Genomic DNA, 26,345 nt, shown 5'->3' on the forward strand with positions numbered 1-26,345 from the left:
CAGCATTCTCACCGGACTTGAATCCAGTAGAGCACGTGTGGGACATCCTTGGCCGACGAGTTGCAGCCCGTCAATCTCTTCCTACATATCTACCGGAACTTCGGAGAGCATTGCTTTTTGAGTGGTGTAATATCTCCCAAGATTAGATGGGTAATTTGATACTCAGCATGCCTAGGCGTTGTACGGACTGTATTGCATCGTCTGGGAGACATACAATGTATTAACAATCATACCAACCATGTAATATTGGTTTTTTGTAAATAGGTTTTTTTTTTTTTTTTTTTTTTTTTTTTTTTGTAATTTGCTGCAGGGAGAAAAAATCGCTATTTTTTTTAATAATATCAAACATACAGCATCTTTTTTTGCTCTTTACCTTTTGTTTAATAAATAAGCTTTACAGATAAGTCAAATTTGTTTTGCTTCTAACTCTTCTTTTGCCTGATTTTGCATTATCCTTAATTTATGGACATGAGTGTATTTCAGTAGCATTATATGACACATAATTTTCAAGTTACGAAGTAATTAGAAATCCAGATTAAGTTCTTTTAGTACAGGATTACAAATATTAATCTCAAGATCACCGACCTCTATGGATTAGCTAATATGAATATTATGAAGATTTTGGATTTGACTTGAAATGACATGCGTGATGCCTACCATGACATAACAACATAAAACTCTCCACACATACTTGACATACATGAGAACACATGAGATTTTTTTCTCGGAGATAAGTTAAAATAATTTTAGCTCTATCACTGAAGAAAATATATGTTTAAAAAAAAAACTGCGCTGATTTCCCTCAAGCCCCCCTTTTTGGTGGCCTTTAAATTTATGTTTTGTGACTTACTTAGCATTATTTTTACGCTTCACTATTACAAAACATTGCTATAAGAAAATATTAACTGGATAAAAACTAAAAAATTTGGGAAACTGATGCCTATTTCACTGTTCAAATAAATATATAATGACAATCAACGAAACGAATAAAGTGCAAAAGTAATGCTACTGTACAATGCCTATGGACGTCACAAACGGGTAGGAGGGGCTAAAAATCTTACATTCACCCTTCTCTTCCAGTCAACCATTTAGCCCATGACGTCCATGACAAATCGTTCTCTCGGTCTGTGGCACAATCGAACAATATTTCATAGTAACGGTCCGCCAGTGAAAAGAGATTCTGGACCTCCATTAATAACATTCGCCGCACACCAAAGAACACACAGCGTCACGCACATCGGACTCTTTTCTGATGTAAAATTTAAGGAAGAGGGCAATAAAAGCCGACAAGGCGTGAAACTCGATGTTCCGAATACCATTGTCGTTTTATTTGAAAAAAGAGTTCTGTTTTTCTTTCCTCTTTGGCTTGCCAAATTCATACAATGCACAAAATAATGTTCTGCAGTCTTAACAATAAAACACAAAAACAGCGGAATAAATATAGAACGGATAGCTACATGTTTAGAAATACAGTAATCGCTGCTTATTGAACTCACTGTTTAATAAAATCATCCGCTTATTACGTTCAAATTTCCAGGAACCTACCTACTAATATACCTGCTAATCAATAAAAAAACAACCGTTTATTTAACTCAGCTCCGATGCTTATATAAAACTCAAATTCGCAAAAATGTTATTTTTCAGAGACAGAATATCCTTGCCTGTACATCTTAAAACTTTACATAGTTCAGCCGTTTAAAGTACTGTGGGCTATAAGCTTTATCATTCAGGTATATAATGCTTCAATAAAACAGATCTGAACAAATTTTTCTTATGATTCGGTCCTTCTAATTGTGAGACATTATTTTCTGAGTTCTTTGGCTGCAATGAACTTCTGAAGGATAGAATTTCCTTATTTTTCGAATAAAAAAAAAAGCCTACAGAGACATTGTAAATAAGTGAGAGTTCCTTCTCGAATATTAGCTGGCAAGAGGTGGATGTGAGACTTCTGATTCCCATTCTTTAAGGTTCCCACATTCACAATCTTCCATCTGAGAGAGACACATTATATTCATAGAGTTATAAAAACAGTTCATGAAATGTTTCTTAGCATCACCTTACATTAACTTTCAATGGAAAGCAAGTGGTAACTATAAACTGCAGGAAAAACAAAGAAAGCACTGGTCCTTGTAATCATTATGTAGCAGATGGATTAAGCAAACAACGGGAAATCTTTCTGCTGGCTAGAAACCTTTAGTTTTGAAATTCCAATTAAGCACTGGAAGAAGCACTCTTTTTTGTTGTTGTTGTTCGGTCCTTAAATTGCAACATGTCGAAAATTACAAGCGAAAAGATTTAAGCTTGAAACAAAAGGATAATAGTAAAAGATTCTCATACTCTTGGTAATTGAAGCCATCGGAGAACTACATTTGAATGGGAATTTTCAAAACAACATTGTGTAATTAAGATAAAATAACACGCCGAACAAGTACTGTAGAGACATTAGGTATTTTTTGGAAGCAGGCAAGATGAAAAATAACAAACGCCTTCGCCGGGAATCGAACCACAGACCTCTGGAATACCGGCCCAGCGTGCAGAACCACTACACCACGAAGGCACGCTAGGAAGGCGGAAGAAATATCTTATAGTATTAATTTAGAAATCAAACAACAAAAATCAGCGTTATATTTTCACAGGACTAGTTTCGATGGTTTGATATTTTCACAGGACTAGTTTCGATGGTTCTATTAAACGCCATCGAAACTAGTCCTGTTTAAATATAACGCTGATTTTTGTTGTTTGACTTCTAAACTAACATTGTGCAATTTACTTGAACGAGCAATTACAATTAATGAAGAAATAATGAATGCTAATTTCTCACGGAAGCGCAAAAAAGATAAAAAAATCGAGAGACGTTGAAACAGCTTTTCTAAACTGGTTTCAAGCTACGAAAATAAAAAATTTCAAAAAAATTCTACTAGCTTTTTTCGCTAATTCCCTAAGTACTAGGAGATAATTTTGTATCATCTGAAAAACGGCTCACAAGTTGGAGAAAGAAAAATCCTACATTATTCATGAGGAACTGCATGATCAGAAGGGAGAGGCACACCATCATGCGGCTGATAAATGGATAAAAGACGTTTTAGTTGGACTGCTATATAAGCCATACGAAATTCATAATACAGACGCGGCTGAACTGTATTACAGAACATTTCCAGAACTCAAATTAATATTTAAAAGTAAAACAGCAGCTGATTTAAAAAGAGGGAATGAGTGAATGTGTTATTAACTTCACATATAACTTACCACAGCAGTAAGAATTCATGGATGATGAACAGTATTTTTATCGAATTCCTTTTGAAAGGGGACATAAAAAAGAAAAATGAAAAAAATCTAGCTGCATCACTGTGCAGCATAACACACCTTTTATCTTTAAAAAAAAAAAAAAAAAAAAAAAAATCTCTCCAAGCAAATACAACTTCTACTATTCAACCATAAGACCAATAAAACATTTCTAACTGACCAGTCAGTTTTTAGATCAGTGAAAGTTTTCATTACATAAAAGACGTTCAGAAAAATTGAATTTTATCAAAATGTAAGTACTTCCCAGGTGTTAAGTATCCATATCTTTGCTACACACTATACAAAATATACACAGGTGGATAATCTTTTAAAATCAGTTAAAAACTGTTCTGGAAAATTTACGTATTTTCGAAAAATTATGCAGAAGAAGCCTCAGAGGAATAGCAAGCTCTAGCTACTGTTTCAGATATCAGCATCAAAAACTACGAAAATTCACTTTTTAGAATGTGTACACCTAACAGTATTGAGAGACAGCGTATATAAAAACTGACTATGAAAGTGTTAAAAGAATTACAGAAACTGACAGCGAAAGTGATACAAAAAAGTGATGACATACCAATCGAATCTAAAAAAGCACAGTAAATTCTAAAAAAATTTCTTCAACTAAAAGGTGCCGATCAAAAAAGCTATCAGCAGTTTTAAGAAACTGAGATACAATTGAAAAACTGTTGTTGAACAACAGGAAACAAAAACAGACACAAAAGTTATTTGGGTACTTTTCCGTTTCGCCGGCGCAAATCTCGCCAAGCAGACTTTATTGGCGACAACATACAGTATACACATAAAAAATATTTAAAAAATTTTAGTTCTAAGAAATCTTTTTTTGAAGGCATAAACATTTTAATATCGCTTAAAACTTTACAAAAAGCCAATAAATAAAGACAATAAATTTGTAAAAAGACATTAATTTAAGAATTTACTATGCTTTCATGGTTCAACATCCTAATTCGCCGGTTCCTATCACGTGACCCCAAGCGATCTCATCTCACGTAAACTACTCTACAAAAATCTAATGCTCTCAGTAATCAAGTTAAATTTTAATTTGGAACACAAGTGCACACAATGCAAGAAATATTTCAATGCGTACGAATAGCTTACTCAGAAATTATGTAAAACTGCAGTGCTTTACTTCCCTAATGCATTCTTATTAGAATTGATGAATTTAACCCTTGACTTTCCTTTTCTATATTTTCGGCTTCGGGTAAGCGCTGTGATTGCATCCTAATTGACTTAATTACCGAAAATGGCCTTAGACATAAAACTGAACTATCTAATAAAAATTCTATGTAATTATATGCCAGTATTGAAAGAAACAATCAATCTGATAAGAAAAAGCTGCGACTTGTTTCGAAAATGAGGCGTAAAAGGTTACCAGCGAGAATATTCCGTTTGGCATCGGTTGTACCATTATTGGCGACTTTATCGCTTGCGCCGGCAAAACGGAAAAGTACCGTTATTTGTAAGAGATAAAATTTCATCAAAGAAGTAATTATAATATTAAAAAAAAAATTAAAGGAATTTCAAAGTTGCGTAGTTTAATTTCAGGGTTAATTTTTGGGGGGATTAATTATTAAATTAACTGTTAGCTATTACTTTATTTGAAAAGTTTAAAACTGATATCAGTTACAGTACACAAATCGCCATCTATTAAATTAAGCCGCTTAATAGATTCAGATACGTTTGGAACGGAAGTGATTTTATTTTTTAATAAGCGGTGAGTACTGTAATTTCAAATATTTTTTAACATCGATCAGTACATGTCTATACATATGGCAATCCCTGATTTTCCATTTACATTATGAAAGTCACTAGAATCATTACAAGCAATTATCTTTCCTTAGCATCTTAAATAGGCTTCACAATATTAAAATTCCAAAAATTTAGCTTCGCAATTTAAATCTTGGAATGGAAACGAAACAACTGAAATTATGCATGACAATCGGACCAAAAAAATCTGTTATGTACACCACGACTTCCTTGCACACCTATTAAATTATATACACTTTTCACTGCACATCATCTAAACTTATTTCATTTTGATAATGAGATACCATCCTCTAATTCTTTAGCGCACCAGCGGCCGAGCGGTAACGTCGCTGAACACTGGTAGTTCGGTCCGAGGTTCGAATTTAGAGCACCAGTGGCCGAGCGGTAACGTCGCTAAACACTGGTAGTTCGGTCCGAGGTTCGAATCCCGCGAACGGGCTGGCTGCATGGGTGTTTTCGTGGTTTTCCCCATGTGTAACGCCCGTTTCCCTTAAAACGTTCTCCACGAGGCATCCCTCCCTTAAAACAGATAGCCCTCGAATGCTTTGCGGTAATCTAATAAACCAAACCAAATCTCCAATTCTTTAATCAAGTGGACAGTTACACAATTGATAAAATATTAATTTTCATTAACATCAAATATATATATACAATTATTCATGCCTGAAATATTAGCACAGAGTAAAAGTCTCTTTACCAGTCTTTAAATAAACAGTCCTTTATCTATCTAATACTGTTTTTAAAATTAATATGGTGTAACCATCAACAAACTGAAAACTAAAAAAAAAAAAAAAAAAAACACTGCCTCTTTGTTATCGAATAGAGAAAATACAGTGTTTGCCATGAAGTTCCAGAGGATCCGTCTGAGACAGGATCCCTGAAGGCACACCTCAAATTTCTTCCGAATCGTCCCTCTGGCTACGGTAATTTGCACTTACCTTGACTCTAAGCTAGTAGTAGACGACGATTGGAGGTTGGGCAGCAGAGAGATTTCAGTGATATTTGCCCACCACGGCGAGTCAAAAGCTCCCTTAACGTCCAGGGCAATAACTGTGCGTCTGTCTTCTGATATGTTGGTGTGAATTACATTTAAAAGTTTGCAGAATATATGCTCAGTTGAACGACTAGCTTTGTATGATACTGATATCGACGCATGCTACTAAAACTGTCAAGGAGCCTGTGAAGCACCACCCTCCAAATAGCTTTATCAATGCCGGCAGAAGACAAACTGGGTTATAAGAAGAGGGCTTCACCTTGCTTCGAGAACAGCGACAGCTCCACTGGCCTGTTATTCGAGGGTAAATGCCCAAGACTTCAGCAAGGGATAAGCTGTTTAAACTTCCGGTGGATGACTGACCAAAATGTTCCAATTTTTTGTAAATGTACTGCCGAAACAAGTACAAATATAGTATAGCAACAACAAGTACAGCCGAAGCAAGTACATGAGGCTTTTATGAGGCCACTTCGTGGTCAGGAGGGTCTGAGTGTACCCCCAATGTATCACCAAAACGTTATCCGACAAGCCTTGGGGCTTTTCTAGGAGCAAAAGCATTGACTATTCTGTTTATTTCGACTTTAGAGAGTGGTTCTGTGACCTGCTGACGTTGTGACTGGCATCACTGACTGCCGTACTAAAGGCTCCGTGTTCGAATCCCGGAGAAGGCATGCATACGTTTAAGTGTATAGTATCTGCACAGCAAAAGCCCAATTTAAATAAACGGCGAAACTAAATCCTCTCGAGAGGCTATTGGAAAGGAGACTTTTGGACAGCCTCTGGAGTATTCTCCCAGAATTCTATGCAAAGCGGAAGCTTAGCAGTTACCAAAAACTATGATAACTAATAAATGTCTAAAATGCGATAACTAATAAATATATCTGGATGGATACATATCCAAGCATATAACCGACCTTGCTTCAAACTGTACCTGTCTGCTGAAACTAGGAAAGACGCAACAATGGTCCACATAGATGACAGCCCTTAGTGCTGTAAACGGTCGTCATACTGTCCCTGAGGAAACTTGCCGCCATATGCGAGAGTTAAACTCCCGGCTTAGCTAACGTTACGTAGCTGTACGATGCCGCAAGGCTGAGAAGAGATGTCTGTTCTCAGGAGTTAGAGGCTCGGGAACGCAAAGACCTGAATGTATGGTTGTTCTAAACTTACTGATTCTATGTTCGCTGGGCAGTCATGGGATTCTAACCAATACCAGCAGCAATGCTTAGCGAGACGATAAATCTTAGTTCCGATAGGCCACGATCCTGCCACTGTCGAATTCCGATACGTGCTGGTAGTAGTTTCTTCTTACACGAGGCATAAAACAATCTTTACCTAAACAACCAACGTTCAAATACACTTTCTAAATAAGAAACCCGCTTTGCAATCTTTTCATTTATATGAAATGTAGATGGCGTTACTTCTACCTGCTTTTGCGCATGCGCTGGAATGCTGACCATTTGCAAATCCCAGCATTTAGAAACTTTTACGCAAATTTGACGTTTCTTGGAAGTGAAGTTTCTTGGAAGTGAAGTAGTTTCTTCGTGAAGTAGTAAGTTTAATGGCCAACAGAGTAAATAATAGTCATAATTACCACAACAGTAAGATACTGTCTGTCTAACCAAAGAACACACCCCAACAACATGTCTACAACTTCATATTACTTTAAAAATGAGCATCTTAAAAAATGCATTTAAATTTGGTAAAGCACTTAATTATTTATTGACGAACTTAATTACGAATTGGAGATATACGCTATTTGACCTTATTTATGACGACCCCTTACTTAACTTGAGCATTGAAGGTTGCTGTTGCTTGGAAGGAAGTACGGTTATTGTCAAGTACAATGTGCTCAAAGTTGCAATACGTACTATGATACATATGTGTAGTAGGACATGAGGGGGGAAAGAAGCAACAAACAAAGAAAAATTAGACTTTATTGATGACATTTTCCGCTACACAAAAAATGCGTAATTTGTGCAAATTATATAAACATACAAAAAGTGCGATTTCTCGAATATAAATAAGTTTCAATAAGAGGTACGATTTCCTCTGACCGAAATCAATGTCGCTCAACTACGAGGCTTAGAATCAGTGAGGTTATGAATGAGGGACTGGGGTATTCTCTCCCACTCCTGTAGAAGACAGCTTTCAAACTACTGAATTGTTTCTGGGGGTAAAAAGAGACTAGCAACTCTCACATTAGAATATCCCAAACATGTACTATTGGGTTCATGTATGGGGAACATGCTGGCAAATCCATTTGAAAGATTCCTTCGTCGAAAAAGAAACTGTCCACTAGCTGAACACTAGCTGAACTGTGGCCTGGCGTTATGAACCATGAGAATGAATTTATTCTCGATTGCTGCAGTGTAAAGAACTACAATAGGTCTGCGGTATTGGATCTCATCCCTATATCGCTAAGCCGTTACTGCTCCATTCCTAATAATATGCAGGTCGGTGCGGCCATTGATAGAAATACCGACCCAGCGACTCCGCCAAATTGAACAAATACCACTCCGCCTCACTGGATACTTTCATGCACAAGTGCAGGAGTATTACGTGTACCAGGTTTTTTCCAGATGAGAATCCGCCTATTGTGAGGTTGTACACAAAGCGGGGCTCGTCCGTGAAGCTCCACTTATAAGGTATTTCTCTCGCCTTCTTAGCATGCCTTCGTGGTGTAATGGTCAGCACACTTGGCGCGTATTCGAAAGTTCCAAGGTTTAATTCCCGGCGAAGGCATTGCTCATTTTTCAAGACACAAAGTTCGTCCCGCGGTTTCTTCTAGCTGTTAGTGTTAAATGTCCATCCTCATTTTGTGTTATTACAGGCGTAATGACCTTGTCTCGATCTTCGATGAATTTTTCCAGGTTTCAAAAACTGATTCCAGGCGCTGGAAATGACACTTTGAGAAACTCCTAACACTTCCGTTGCAAAGGATTGCGTTTGATCTGCCTCAAAACGACCGATGGTCCTCCAAGCTATCGAATCATCTTGCTGAAACATCGTATTTACTACAAAACATTCATAGCATATCAGTTGTTTGTTAATCTCCTCCTACAGAAAGAATGCTGCAAGTGCTTTTCATTCTTTACTTAAATAGCGTAGTTTTCGAGGTCACAGACAAAATTTGCATATTCTCAACTCTGTAAACGTTATAATTCTCCTTTTTAACCTCTTCTGTTTCATTTTTATTAAAGAAGTTTTCGATTATATGTTTTTTTTTTTTTTTTTTTTTTTTTTTTTTTTTTTTTTTTCCCCTCCCTTACTCAATTCACTAAAAGCATAAATAGCTAGAAGAGCATACTGAAAATATAAATACCTTAATACCTATCAATCCTATAGAAATATAAGTGGTGTTTGAAGGTTTAATATATTTAACTGGGCTTCTACCGAACTCCTAATATCTCCTAATTGTTTTTAGCAGTGTATTATAATTGCTTTTCTTTATTACAAAAAGTCAGTAACGAAAGGCAACTTCTCCACCAAAAGTAACCTTAGCAATAATCCATATGCGTATATTTTGTCACAGATGTAACTGGGAATCTAAATAAATCTAATCTCTGATGAAGGCTGAAATTTTGTAAAATTGCTTTCCTGTCAAGACTTCTTAAAAGAAACAGATTTCTGCACTATATCCATTAAAAAAAGAAAAGAAAAAAATAAATAAATAAATAAAAATAAATATAAATAAAGGCTGTCTGGATCCAAGTATAGTATATCCATTCAGTCATTTATTCTCTACATCAAAACAAGGCGAATCAACCAGGAAAGTGGTATAAGACAATTTGGGAAGAAGGATAGTTCTCATGCTGGGGAAAAAGAATTCTTCTCATGTGGTCTAAATACCACTTTCCTGGCTTGTCTCTATTACTCAGCTTTTAGCTTAACTTCTAGGATTCTCTTTCAAAAAAAAAAAAAATTTGGCGTTTGCCTCTTGACATCAAATGCTGAAATTCATGGTAAATGCAGAGATTCCATGTTTGACAACACTATTAACATTATGTCTTATTCAAATCCATACTCTTTACTTAATTTTTTCAATTCTAGATTATGTCTTAAAATCACTTTACATTTTCTTGAAGGATGAATAAAAATTTCCTCTTGAATTCAATAGTTGGCTGAAAAAGTAACTAGAATGTATAACTGAAAAATATTATGCTTTATTAAATTCCAATTATTATAAAAATTATTATAATAATTGGAAAAAATTATTGAAAAAATAACTTTACTTATAAACATAAAACGTTACGTATAAAGATTGTTGTTTTTGTTACTTTTAAATATTTATTGATTGAAAAATATTTCTTTATTTACCAACACTGTATTCTCACTAAATGATAATATAAACTTCATGCTTTTCCTGGAAGTTAAGACTAGAACAGGGGTTCTCAACGAGGCAGAATTTCGTAGTTTCGGGAGAGGAAGAATGCACTCAGCCTTTTTTTATTTACCAGTTAAGGTTTTAGTTTATGAATATAAAAAACTACTTTTATTCAACTTTCGGTATTTATCAACATTTTCTATACTTTTTCTTATTTGACTTATTAAAAAATAACATAAATTTAAATAAATGTACATGTATTTTTCAAATTTTGAAAGGAGGGGGGATGACTGTCTAGCAATGTTGAAAGGGGTGCATGGGGCAAAAATGGTTGAAAACAACTGAACTAGAATATTCAAGTAATCATGAATGTGATCTTTTAGTTAGAATTTCATTTAGTCAGAATTCCATCTTGTTAAGGTTCAACTGGCAGACAAATATTGAACTACTCTAAAAGAACAGTTTAAAGCACAGTCTTTATTGCTTAGTATATAAGAATCTAGAGAACAATGCTTCTTCTCTAATACTCTTCTCTAATTTCCATAACTCATCTTATTTTTCAAAAAGATGTGCTTCAGCTTAAGCAACATTTCCAACTCAATTCATTAAAAGCATAAATAGCTAAAAGAGCATACTGAAAATATAAATACCTTAATACCTATCAATTCTATAGAAATATAAGTGGTGTTTGAAGGTTTAATATATTTAACTGGGCTTCTCTTAGGAGGTTTACAAACATCAATCATCAGATACTGCAGAAAAAAGTTTTGAAATGAGAGTAATTAATGCATAGAAATGTGAGGGCAATATGAAATAACTTCATAAAAGATCATATTTACTAGTAAAGTAATTAATATTTAGCATATCTTTATATCTGCAGATATTTCTCTGTAAGTAATTATATCGGAGTCTTGCATAGATTGTTCAATGGCTAGGAGTTCTTTAAAAATATTTCAGTCCACCTTGTTTGTCAGTTTCAAAGTATAGCAAAAACTATTTTGATTACTCAAAACTCCAATATTTATTTACTGAATATATAATATATAACAATTCACAGAATATGCAAGCATACATGCTGAACTATTCTTATAGTTATGACAGTGAAATGCAAGAATGGTAGACAGACAGCCTAGAAATAAAAAGTTATCACTTCTTTAGGAAATTACTATTATTATGGTATGTAAATTATATTAAAATGGTTTATGTAAATTACTTCATTTAAATGCATGAAAAGAAAAAATCAGTCACTACTTTACTTGAATCTATTCATAGTATGAAATAGTCACTACTTTTTACAAAAGAAAGAACAGAAAATACCTGTTGGTAATATTATCAAAAATATAAAACACATGATTAATTCAACACAAGTAGACCCTACTAATGGCAGAGTGGTTAAAACCACTGAATACTGGTAATTCAACTAGGTTTGAATCTGGGCAAATGCGTTGGTAACATGGTTGGTTTTCCCCATATATAATGTAAATATGAAACAATTTTCTTTTTAAATGTATTAATCCCCTTAGGCAGACAGGCCTGCATATTTAAATAACCTAACCCAATACACTCAAATTGCATGTGGGCCAAATGCCCATTCTAAAAACAGTTGATAGGTCAGAAATTTATTATTTTTTTAAATAAAATGAAACTATATTCACAAAATAAAAAATATTTGAAACAGATTTTGAATTTCTCTTATGAAGTATTCATCAAAACATACGTATATAAGCAACGATTATAATATCCAAAAAAAATTCAAATTTATATTTATTTGCTGCACAGCTGGCCATTATAATTGCGGTTAAAATTTACTCTATGGTAACCCTTGGCGAATCGTCTCTTTCTTTATATTATTTCAAGATGGTGCAGATCCTTCCGCCCGCTATGCAACACCAAAACAAGAAGTCATAGACTTACATAAACTCGGTATCCATGTACACATCGACCTATTTTAATTTTAAAAAAAAAACAGAGAATTGCACAAACTCGGCATTGCAGACTGCCTTAATTTTGTCCATGTACACAACGACCTATTTTAACTTACAAAAAATTAGAGAATTGCACAAACTAGGCATTGCGCACTACCTTTACTCATGTACACATCAATCTATTTTCACTTAAACAAAATCAGGAAGTTAAAACTATCAAGTTAACCAGAAAAATTTCGCCACTGTCTGAACACACAGAGACAAACAAATGACCAAAAATACACAAATAGAGAGTAATAAATAACCAAAAATACATATTTCCTAACCTAAAAACATTAAACAACAAATTTTTTAACAAAAATTAACACAGACGAATATATAAATGAAACGTCAATTTTTGAACATACCTTTTTTTCACGTGCACACATTCACACTTCCCACCACATTCCTCCACGTAAGCAATTCAATTAAATTTTTGATCGCTTAGGCTCATTCGCTGTTGATCAACATTCATCCACTGATACACCTCAGACATACTTAAATCATGGTACCCACAGCAAAATAATACTAAGTTGAAAATCCAAAACCATACTACACACGTTCAAGCAAACACAGCGACTGAAAACCAAACCCGGGTCATTATGAAAAGGTTACTATTATATAAATAGCCAAAATCTAAATTTATCACAATACGTTTGGTGATATTCGCAAAAATAATCCCTTTTTAATGACAGAATCTAAGGGGAAAAAAAAACACAATTTTGCCCAAAGCTAGTTTTGCCAACATTATCAACATTAAGGTTACTAAAATATCTATTTCACACAATGGATTTCCAAATTTCATGAATAACCAATACCACTTGCTGATTTTTTCAGACAGAAACCAATAAGTACTGTACAGTAAAGATCAACCAAAATTCCAACACCAGGAAGGAATGATCTGACGAACGTCAAAATCACATGAAAAGATATGCAAATGAAAGGAAGAAGTTGAGATATGCAAATGATTAATATTTCAGTACATTTAGATGATGCAGGAGGGAGAAATGACATCTGAAGTACTGCATAAAAGAAAAGTTGTGTAATGGATTTCTAAGTGCTTTGTAAGGTTGGAGTTTGCTCAGAATATCATGTTATGCCTCGAATAAGAAAAGGAAATGCTTACCAGCAAGTTTCAAAATTTGATAAAGGCATCAGCATTTCCTATCAAAAGTATAGATTATCGTTCTGTGATATCGTCGGTTGCACTGGTCAACATTCAACCACTGTCATCGGAATATGAAATCAATAGATTGCTGAGGGTCATACTGAATCGCATGCAGGATCTCAATGCCCTCCCATGACTAATGCCAGAGAGGACAGACATATTGTGAGGTCAGCCCTGCAAAACTATACGACCCACATCATGGACCATCAGGAAAGGGGTATGTTTGGAGCACGCCCAGTATCAGCTCAAATGGTGCGTTGGCGTTTGCAGCAGCATGGACTATCAGCAGGGTGACCATTACTTTGACTTTCCTTGGCAATGTAGCATAGAGAGAGACGGCGACTCTGTTGTACCAAACAACAAAGCTGGCTACAGGAGTGGCACAATGTCGCTTTTACAAATGAATCCTGGGTGCTACTTTGGTAGACGGTTGCACGGATTTTTGGCAATGTTCGTTGGCGCAGTTTTAACAAACGTCAGCCATCTCGAAAAACGCTATTTTTACGCATAGTAAAATATTCGAAACTTAAAAAAAATAATAAATATCGTTAAAAGTAATGGATTAATTTTTTGTTGAAAATGTCGTTTTTTAAGATGGCAGGCAAGTGTAAATAAATACATTTACTATGAGTATAAAATACTAAAGTAAGGTTATTATTACTTTCATATAGCAAAGAAGAGAATAAAAACACCGCTATAAAAACATTGAGCCAACGTTTAATTAGATTAAAATATTACTGAAATTGAATATCGAATTAAAAACCATCCTACCAACATTTAAAAGAATTAGGATATTATCAAATTCAAATACTTTAAAATACGTTATATAGAATATAATTAACATTAAAACATATGGACAATAATTATCTCAGCAATTTCTGAAAATAATGTATTAATTTTTTTAACAAAAATTGAAGTATACAATTATAAAATAAAAGAAAAATATGTACTTACATTTTTTTTGAGTATTTAACCTGTTGTTCATTGATAAGTACCACAAAAAAACCAGAATCATAATTTAGATAACATCTTTGAAGGAATTCGAGGATATGAATTAAATTTTAAAATGGCGCGGAAATGCACAAATTGTCAGTAACCAATCAGGGAGCTGATTACAGCTCGTTAATGCACAAATATTCTATAACCAATCAGAGAGCTTATTACATCACGGCTAGAATTAAAATTATTTAAAAATTCATACATAATAAAATCATTTTTTTAAAAAATGCAAAATTAAATTCTATTTTTATTTAACAGCCATAAATAGTGTTTAAAACATTAGATTAAATTTATACATATTAAAACGAATTACTTTTAAAGTAAGGTGACGTCATTGATTACATCATCCACAACATAAAATTTCATAAAATATGATAAACAATAAAATTTTTATTTCAAATAAAAATGCAAAATTAAATTTATTTTTAATATTTAAAAGCCATAAATAATATTTTAAACACGGAATTTATGCACAATAAAACGCATTATTTTTCAAATAAAATGACAACAAAGTATCAGTTACCATAAATAACTTATCCAGCAATGGGTTTACCATAAGTTGTATTACTTGCCAAAGGAAAATCGCCAAGAAATCGCCAAAATCCGTGCAACCGTCTACCAAAGTAGCACCGAATCCTGGTTCCACGAGTAGTATTCTAATGGCTGTATACATGTCTGGAATGTCTGAGGAGACTCCATGTCACCTGCTTGCATTCGATATTGGCATAGGAGCCCTGCACCTGGTATGATGGTTTGGTCAGCCACTGGGTACACAACATCCACATCTCTGGTTCAGATCAATAGTAATTTGAATGCACATGTTTACATTTCTGACATCTTATGTCCAGTGGCTCTGCTATATTTTCGAGGACACCAAACGCCGTGTACCAACAAGATAATGCAAGAACAAATGCTGCACATCATGTTCTGACCTTCCTCGATACGATATTTGATTGCTGCCCTGTCCTGCACGGTCTCCAGATCTGTCAAACATTGAAAACATCATGTTGCTGGTCATGGGTTGCTGAGAGATTGGCCCACCACCCCTCTCCAGCTAATACGGTTTAAGTGTGACATAGACTTGAAGCAGCATGGAATGAGTTGCCCATTTCTGTCATTGAAGCTCAGTTTGATGCCATGTCTAATGGGGGTAAAGGCTGTTTTAGCTGCCAGGGGTGGCAGATGTTTCTACTAACTTCGCACCCATGTAAACCTCCAAAATGCTTATAAATTTAATCATTTTGTCTTCATGCCATACTGTTTATGTGCAATAAATATCTTTTTTATATTTGCTTTCCTTCATGGTGTTGCAATTTTAATGGCCAGCGGTGTATATAAAATCTAAAGTTTGGTACCTGCAAGACATTGTTTGTTACACTTTTAATTTAAATATACTGACAGCTAAATCTTCAAATATATTTACAGCTATTACAGTTGCAGACTCATGTTATTTCACATAATTTTAACATGTTTAATTAAACAGCTTACTTTAATTAAACTAAGAACAAACAACCTTAAGGGACCACCCCTAACTACCAAATGATCCTAAGAGAATCAAAATTTACAGAAAAAAAAAAGTTCAATATTTATTTGTTTGCTTCATTAAACATTTCTTTCGATGTAAGTTGTTCCATTTGCTTCATTTTTTGTGCTAATACTTTCTCTTTAAAATTCTAGTGATAGATATAATTTCTTGTTCAGTTACAAAACTGCATAGTTTAAATCACTGTAATTGCTGTATCAAGAATTCCCACTAAATCATCAATCAAATTTTTTTCATTCTCAACAACCTGTCTGTCACTTTCTTCAAAACCAATAGCGATATTTTCTTTGTTTAGAAGCACACTAGAGATTTTGTCATCCATTAACTGATTGATGGTTGGGGCATTATCATCACAATGAAAAATTTCTATTATACAGTCAAAAGTCGTTAATCCGGACTCGTCGGGACTTCGGCGATTCCGGATTATCGATTTTTCCGGATTATAGATCATCAGTTTAAATCTGGTAAGATGGCATGCAGAAATTACAAAATTAAAAATATGAAACCGTAATTTATGAAATAAAGAACAATTATGATCTAAAGGGTATCAAAATTTACAAAAAGAAAAAGCTTAATATTTATTTGTTTACTTTATTAAACATTTCCTTCAATGTAAGTTGCTTCGTTTCATGTGATAATACTTTCTCTTTAATTCTATTAAACAGACATAATTTCTTGTTTAGTTACAAAGTTCCGCTGTTCAAGTCCTATAATTGCTGTGTTGAGAATACCGACTAATTTGTCAATCGAAATGTTTTCGTTTTCAATAACCTCTGGGTCACTTTCTTCACTATCCGAAGCGAATTATAATGACGAGGAACTTGATTTAAATCATATCAAAGACAGAGTACATCCAGATGAAATACAACACTTAGTACGGAATTATAAACCAAATAAAATAAAAACATCTGCCCTAAAGATAAGGATAGTGCTGACAGATCAACTTCCAATCGGGGGCAAGAAATTGATAAACAGATTTCGGATTTCAAAACATAAACATACTTTCGCTTTGTAGATACAAATTACATATTAGTAAATATATATCGGAAATTCTATTTGACATAATCTTTCTAATCTATCATAATCTAATAATGACGTTTCTGCCCCCCCCCTCTGCCGCAGAGCAGCGTGAAATTGATAAACAGATTTCGGATTTCAAAACGTACTTTCGCTTTGTAGTAAATATATATCGGAAATTCTATTTGACATAATCGAAAGTTCAAGCTTACTTTTATAAAATTGCTCTAACAGTCTGCAAAAAATAATAAGCCGGATCCAATTCGAAGATTAAGGAACAACGCAATCTGCAACATTAACTGAATTAGATAACTTTAGCTTAGCGTATAACTCCGTTACACATTAAACGCGCATGCGCACAAACATATTCGCAGCCGTAAGGGTCTTAGGCGCTCTCGTAAACGCCTGTGAGCATGCGTGAACACGACGCATGCGCAGAAAGTTTGTAGCTTTGAGGTCCGGATTATAGATCATTCCGGATTATGTGTTTCCGAATTAACGACTTTTGACTGTATCATCATCTTTTATTACTATTTCTCCACATTTCTTTACAAATTCAATTAATTGGAAAATTTGCACCTTTTGTTTGCAATATTGAAAACCTTCAAATTCACGACCATCATCAGAAAGCTTAGCAATCATCCGCTCTACACTATTAGGATGTAGCCACCCAGATGGCATAATGGTTAGGGGAGCCTGACAGCGATACTGAAGGGCCTGGGTTCGAATAACAGAGAAGGCATAGCTGTAAAATTGTCTGTCCCTCCATAGTAAGTAGCAGTGGCCACTTATTAGGTGTCTCCACAATAAAACGGCCAATGCCATTATAGGCAAGTGTCCACCATTTGGAAAAAAAAAAAACTATTAGGATGTATTATTAGATTGGCAACTAAAGACATGTCATGCAGCTAAAATTTTTCTTACTCCTAATGCCCACTGAGAAAGTCAAACCTGAATTATGTTAATTTTGTTGCCTATTATATTGCATCCGTTTCTCACAAATGAATCTGATGAAATGCACTCACTTATGTACTTAATGTAATTCCTTTCCCTTATGTGTCTGCCATGCTTTTTCACAGATTATTTTTAGAAATTTTTCTTTGTCAACATACTTAACACTTCCAAACGCAACTGGCTGAAGTTTATAATCCTCGACAAGTGTGATGTCAGCATAAAAGGTTACCATGCTGTTTGGTATTCAATTACTAATATTTAAAACAAACATTATTTTAGATACCGCTGTGTAAGTCATTCCTCAAGGCACTGAGAGTTAATAGTCACGTAATGATACAAGCAAAAAAAAAAAAAAATGCATGCTGATAATACGGGTTAGTTAGAATCTAGACGCAGACGGGCCAGCCTAGTGAACATAAATTTACTTTACAGCCAAAAATGGACATCATGCATGAAAATACTAGAACATGAAAAGAAAAAAGGAGAGAAAGAAAACTAACAAAAAAAATGGATGTTATGAAATAAAACATAGTAGAAGGAAAAACATACAACCACAAGCACTCACACATCACAACACCAAAAAAGAAAGTCTCTCCTAATTTTGAATTCTAATCTTAGTCTTAATATTGTTTACAATTTTCATAATATGCTGCACAATTTTTATATATCTCTTGAAGTAATAATCAAGTTCACCGGTGATTTTAAAATCTTCTCCGAGACCAGCACCTAATTCACATGATTCTAGGAAATGCATATTATCACCTATTACATTATAAATTTTACAGTATGGATTGTCTTGGCACCAAATTTTGATACCTATCGCAGGAAGTGGCCATGACCCATAACAAGTTGATTAAAGTTGATATTGTTCATGATTTTCATTTTCTTCTTTTCACTTTTAAAAAGTGAGAGATCTTTATTTGTACTGGACAATATGTATTCTAAGATTCCCAAGTATATTTTTAAATAGAACAGAAACGGGTTTTTGTTTCAACCCAGAACATGGATCTCATTATCACACACACTATGCATGTCTCCTTGGCTAAGGCCCTTTTGTTGCCCTGGAAACCTCTATGCGCTTTGCCCCGTGAAGAAACAATATCAATGTATTCTTTTAATTTTACATAGAAATTCTTAATATCACTGAAAGCTTGATTATCTTAGAAAGACCACTGTGGAGATACACAATCAGAATGTATAAAAACTGTATGCCCATTTTTCAAGTTTCTGTCCATCCACCTCAATATATATCAATATTCATGCTAATTCCTCTGATATCTATCAATACTTCCATAAAAAAATAACTTGCATTTGCAATTTAATCCTTGTATTGTTTATCTCTGCAGTAGACAACAAAAAGAAATCTATGCTCTCTCCCAACTCGAAGGCCTCAGTGTAAATGTCAAATTCATGGATCTCTGGGAGAGACATAACAAAGGGAACTGAAATTCAAAGCATGGGAAGAATCAAGTGAGCATTAAATGTCTAGAAAGCAGTTCTTGTTACTAAGAATTTCCATATAATTTCATTTTCAGGTGACGAGATCACAAAATTTGTTAAAAAAATACTGAAAAGGTAATGATAGAGGCAGAAATTATTTGGCACAAGAGCTTTTGGATGAGTAAAGAGCTATATAATTTGCACATAAGGGTTTTTAGATGCACACCTCCGACCCTTCCTGTTATTATAGTTATATCATGAATACATAAATTTATGCAATTTTTCAATGAAATTTTATTTGTATCAAAGTATTTATGTATCACTTATAGCCTAGTTGCCCAATACTGTCTACAAACCCCTCTCCAATTAATTTTGCAATTAAATTTTCACAACATAACTGGAAAGCACTGGTCTGCGACATTGAAGATAGTGAACTTCTGTCTGTAAATTCTTTTATCACTAGTTATTATTAGTGCAACACAAAAGTTGCACTGTTTCATATACAAGGAGGTTATAATTAAAGTAATCCTACTCACACCCTTATATAGCCCATTCTGGTTGACATATTTTATTGAAACTTGTTGTGCTGTGTACGACAGTAATACTCTGATCGACCACATCATTAAAAACATATATATTCAACTAATATATACAAATTTTCATGCTGTAATAATAAGACATATATTATATCTAATTATGTTGGTTTGGGCTCTACTCTTATATGCACCCCAAGATTACCAAATGTGGCGATATGTGTTCTGCACTGGTTTTTGGCACGATTCCGTGTTGTGGGGTGGTTGGGTGGATGATGCTGTTTGTATGGCAACCTTTTTGACATTGAAACTTAAGAGACGTGGTGCCAAGATTTCAGTCGCATATTTTAGATTGTGTGGAAAGTAAATTTAGTATAATGTTGGTGTTGGTAACGAGTATTTTGTTCACGGGTGTCTTTATGATGATCTAAGTGTATTTTTGGAATTTCTGTGGGACTTTTAAAACGAAGTCAGAAATGCGGAGCTGCTATGAGAACTTAGACGAAGAAGAGCATTTCTGATAATTCTTGTGTGGATTTGCAGTCAAATGCTTGTTGGTAAAGTATGTGGCTATCAGCGGAGTTTAAGATTTGGATTGTGGTTTTCATGTAGTAGATTGGCTTTGGAGGAAGTTTTTATCATTATTTTCAAAATTTTGAGTCACAAAAAGACGTGATATAACAAAATCGTGGAACTTTTGCTGACGTTGTGTGACTGGTGAAATTTTATTCACATATGTATTATGGTAAGTGCATTTTATTTTATTGTTTTTATTTTGTAGAATGTTATGTTCATCGTTTTTTTACTATGAATTTCTGTTGTTATTTGAATTGTTTGTAATTTATTTTAGTTTAATTTGTTGATTTCAGGGCAATGCCTAGATCGTGCAATTTGTAGATTTTTTTAAAATTTAAACAGAATGCTGTGTACATGGTATTCTTTGAAATTTATTGTTGTTATTTTAATTTGTTAAAGTGAGGTGTGCATAGTTCCTAAATTTTTTTGCTGCCTCGATTGTGCAATTCGTAGATGTTTTTTTAAGTTAAAACGTATCACTGTGTACATGGATTCCTTTCAAATATTTTTGGTTGGAAACTTTACATTTTCGCTATCTAAATTTTTTGTTTTTGTTTCGGATTTTTAGCTTAAATTGTGTGTTCAAAACGTGGTTTTTGCATGTGAGAAAACCCCATTTTGGGGATCATTTTAGGCTTAAAGTTCAAAACGTAGACAAAAAATTTAGATAGTAATATGGCACTGTAGAGTTTCTCGCCAAAAATGTTTGGCAAGAAATTTGGCAACCTGAGGGTGCAAAAAAGTAATTCCTTGGTTTGGTTTCAATTATTTGAATATGGCAAAGCACTCGAGGGCTATCTGCTTAAGGGGAGGGATGCCTTCATGGAGTACTTTCTATGAGAATCTGGCTCGTATGCATGTTACACATGGGAAAAACCATGAAAACACACGTGCGACCAGACAGTTCGTCGGTATTCAAACCCAGACCAAACTACCCGAGTTCAGCAACTTTACTAATTATCTGCTGGTGGGCACATCTAATTAAGTTAATCACAATGAATATTTATGTTATTGCAGTGCATGAGTATTCAGTTAAAGAGGAAATAAATCACAATGTAAAATTTGGGCAGAAAGATTAATGCAGACCAGAAATGATGTCAATGTATAATACCTTGCAAAATACTTTGCCCAAATATATGTTATTGAAGATCATGAATGGTATTAATCTGATGTCCACTGCACAACGAAAATTAAAAATTAATCAGCAAACAATGATTAGGATGTATGTTTTTAATATATAAATGTTAATTAACACTTAGCGCAGATGCTTATTTCATAAAAATTAGATAAAGTAAACAATATGGAAAAAGTCATGTTAAGAAGATCAATGAAATATGAGATGCGGAAGTAAAGTGTTTGAGTGTCAAACCTGCAGAAGATGTAACTTACTGATATTTAAAAATAACCGTATATACTCACTTCAGCTGATGCTTTTCTTCCCAACTCATACACCAAGCCACGTCACCGTAGTTTAAATACAATCCAAATATCGTGCTCCAAAATAATGTTACCAATGAACGGTAACCCATTGTAATTATGGAAAAAAGTGAATTTGCATTGGAAATTTGTAAACTACAAGAGAAATGAGTAGGAAGCACTAAGAATCGGTCACATTGCTGTTGCAGGAAAATCACAGCACGATAATTACAGCGTATCTGGCGTAAGGATCAACATATCGCAGGTGTTTCGTATATTACTCCTTCATCTCATCTCCAGTCACCCATCGCCATGGATTTCTACAGTACATCATCATCATCATCAACAAAACATACGATTCCAATTATAGTCTATTGTCACTGCCACAAAACTAGACAAAACATAATCAAAGATAAAAATTTACGTATTGCTATTTATAAAATTAAATTTAAATGAATTTTTTATTCCACACATTATCTTATAAACTACCTGTTATCACTGGAATTTAACTTGAATTTAAATTTTTTTTTTTAATTATATGTTTTCGATTATAAATGTTTAAAGGCAAGATCTACTGATTAGTAACTTTAAATTGATTTCAACGTAAGGAAATAGATAAGCATTTCCTTTGGGAATAAAGCTGTGCCACGATAAGCTTATCAGCATGTACATGGATGGTAGGAAAACTGCAATGAGCTTATCAGCACTGATGATAGAATTTATGGAAGTTTATCACTATTGATGGTAGGAATTGCTGCAATAAGCTGCCTTAATTGGATGCAGTAATCGACTTAGAGATTACGACTTTTCAAACAACCATGAAATTCGGGTAGGGCCATCGAGAATTCAGAAAATTTTCCGAGGCGTCGGCATGATTAATCGGAAAATAAATTTACATTTTCAATACCTGCGTCATCAGCTCGCCATGAATTCATCTTGTTTTGAAAAATTCGCTACTCAACAGCGAAAAAACAGGAAATTTTCTTGTCCTCCCACCAACATATCGAGCAGTAAGGCTAAAAGGTGCATGTCATAAGTCAAGTAGAAATGGGATCGTGAAACCTTGTTTGATCAAGCTCTGTGTGGTTTCATCAAAGACACCCCTAGTTTCTAGAAGCCTTTTACATTTCTCAGGAAATGATTAGATTGGGTTCTATGTTCGAATAACGGCTGATGGGGGGTACAGAAATTAGCCTCTCCAGTTACATTGATTGGGAGATTGTTCTCCCATTGTTAGCACCGAAATTCAATATTTTATTTTTTTTTCAATCCAACGGAAGTAGAATAAAATCTGCAGCTTAGAAAATAAAGGAGAACAAAAAGACGCATTATTCCTTTATCTCTAATTAAAATTTCTTGGCAGAGGCGGGAAATTTCGTAAAAATATCTTGCGTGTTCAGAAGGTAGTCATTAAAGAGCCTTAGTTCGAATAGAAGAGGGCAATCTCATTAATGTCATAAAACAGTCACAAGATGAGACCTATGAGAAACTGTACCAAGTCCACAGCGAATATACGGATCGTTCGGAATATATTTGGTTTGGATCCCAGTAGCAAACAAAAACCGATGGACTTGCAAAAGCAAGGTAGCTCATTTTTACTGTATGCAAGCCGATAAAACACAAGTTTTGTTTGAGTTGATTAAGAGAATTTATTCGAAGAGAAATTATTTTATTTAGGGATACGTGGAGTCTGTGTCACATTATTTGTATTTAAACTGCCGAATAATTTAAAAATTTTAATCTTAAGAACATTCATTCGGAGAATATTTTGTTAATTTTACTACATTTGACTCTCATTTAGATGCTGTATTTTTGATTATTAGATTAAAAATTATCACTTCGATTGTAAATTACTGATGCAGATAGCTGTAAAAAGTAAATACAACTTTATGCAACTTTTATTGGAATATTCCCGTTATAATAGAAAAAGAGAGGGTTCGCAGTTTCCTCCACTATCGGGGAATGAAGCCCTACCTAACAAGGGGGATCCATATTTTTAATATCAAAACATTGCATTACGGCAGTGAAACATATATGTGTTTCTAAGTTTTTCCAGTAAAAATACTGTGTTAACCCTTTGACGCTTTGACGTTAACCCTTTGACGGTGGTCGCGCCCTGAAACCACCATTTTCCGAATTTTGTTTCTCCTCTTTTTTCCGAAATTTTTGAATGAAAATGAATTGATTACTGATCTTTTACATCTAAATAATACAAAATGACTGTAGAATCATATATGTTTCAGGTATTAATACTTCAGATCGGATGCCTTTTAAAATTCGTTTTCAATGACACAAAATAACTTCCTTTTATTAATATAAACAACTATAAATTTCAAAAGTTAGTCATAGCACATCATGATTTCTATCATAAACAATAAAAAATTGCAGTAATTAAACTGCATATATAAAAAAAAACCTCTACTATATGTATGGTATTTGCTATGTGGTTTCAGGGCCGACCACTGCGCCACTAGAGCATTGTGTCACGATGCTTACAATCCTCTAGAGGCTCGGTGGTCGCGCCTTGAAACCACTGGCGTTTGCTTCTCAATGGCGTTCGCTTGCTTTTCAAATAGGAATGTTTATTTTTACCCGGATATAGATAAAGGGCTTTGAAACCACAGAGTTATTTTATTACTAAACAATACATGCACCTGCCCAGTAAAAAGGTCTTTATTTTCCAAATACTTTTCTCTGACATCAACACACTTGCTCCCAGAGCTAGTATTGTGATTTTATAAATTATTTCCAGTGGTTTAAAATTAATGTAAATATATTTTGCTATAATTAAAAATAGAAATTGCGTAAAAGTTTTATTTAAATTAAAAATATTTTCTGAATATTTTGGGACGAAATACGAATAAAATAAGTATGAATGGAAAACGAATGATCCGTACAAAGCCAAAAAGACCAAGTACCCCCCCCCCCATTAACATAAAAACCACAAATTTCATGTGCCAAATGAAAAAAAAAACTAAATAACGCTGGACATATACCAGTGAATTTTAAATCCAGGCAGTGTACATTTTGTAGCACAAGGAAGAAACTTCACAGAACAAGATGTATGTGAGAAACGTGCAATGTGGGTCTATGCATGTACCAAAGAGACAAAACATGCTTTGAACAGTGTCACAAAAAAAGTTTGTTCTTTGAAATTAAAGAAAAAACCACTGAGTTCTTTTTTATCCTTATTGAGTTTTTTAATCCATTTATCCAAATGTCCTTATTATGTAGGTACTTATATTTTCACTGCTATAGAAAAATTACATAAATATTTATTTTTTAATTTTTTCTGACGATTTACTTTGTAAAATAATGTAAAAAAATTATATATAATGCAATTCTTACATGCACTTTTTTAAAATCCGTAAATTTCGTCATTTATTGGAAACGCGCGCGGAAAATGGTAAGTTTTTTTTTTCTTTTCCTACTACATCAGTAAGTTTCAAAGTCCTAGACGCGCGGTGGTTTCACAGTGCGACCACTACCCACAGAACAATAGGCAAGAGTAGATTTTTTAAAATTCATATATTATTTGTCTCTAGGATCATAATGTTCAATTTCTAGAGTTTTAGTTAAAAAAATTATAAAAATAATATTGCGCGCGTCAAAGGGTTAAATTTATAATGAAATGCCTCGCTATTATTAAATTTTAGTTTTATTACTATAAAACTAAAATTAGATGATATCCATAATTTACTATGTACCTGAAATTAATAGCAGATAATTATCTAAAAGAATAGTCACAGATTACATTTTTTTAATGAAAGTTTTAAATAGGTTCTTTTCAGAATCAATAACCTTATAACAACAAGAAAATAAATATTAATAAAATAAAACAGATTCATGTGAATTTAGCGATTTCATTTTATGCGTGTTTCATATTTATGAACCTCAAAGAAATTGCCTTGAATTAAGTGAATTACACAGAAATATATACCTATATAAATTTTTGGATACGTCTTTCCACATCAATTATATCAATATTTTACTTGCTTTTATTGCTATATTGCCCACAAATTTGTAAGTTTATGTAAACAATTTTTAATAACAGAACAGTTTTTATTTATCAAATGCACAAATTATATTCATAATAGTTCATAAAACTTAAAAAGGAATAATACTTAACACATAAAGAAAAGCATTACTTTATTTAACACCTTTACAGACATAAGAAGAACATTTTTGCATAATTGTGTAAATGAAGGAGATAAGGATTACTTCTTTTTTTTTGTGTGTGGTTTGAGGCAGAAGGAAATTTTCACATTTTACGTCATAATCGATTAGTTTTTGTAGTAACCTGCACTCCTTTTCTATTAGGAGCAGGTATTGATTATCCTTTAA

The 26,345-nt window shown here is 33.7% G+C and overlaps 1 protein-coding gene across 1 annotated transcript in view; it reads right to left on the bottom strand.

Moving 5' to 3' along the window:
- The window catches only part of Edem2 (ER degradation enhancer, mannosidase alpha-like 2), a 182,700-nt gene extending 160,182 nt beyond the window's left edge, over positions 1-22,518 (bottom strand). Inside the window, exon 1 of the mRNA XM_085816651.1 lies at positions 22,005-22,518. Coding sequence (XP_085672777.1) covers positions 22,005-22,114 — 110 coding nt within the window. The 5' untranslated portion in view covers positions 22,115-22,518. The remainder of the gene's footprint in view (positions 1-22,004) is intronic.
- Between the last annotated feature and the right edge of the window lie 3,827 nt (positions 22,519-26,345).

Source organism: Stegodyphus dumicola, chromosome 5 (assembly GCF_044657685.1).
Source record: "Stegodyphus dumicola isolate Sdum_Otavi_A_Nest chromosome 5, ASM4465768v1".
Lineage (NCBI taxonomy): Eukaryota > Metazoa > Arthropoda > Arachnida > Araneae > Eresidae > Stegodyphus > Stegodyphus dumicola.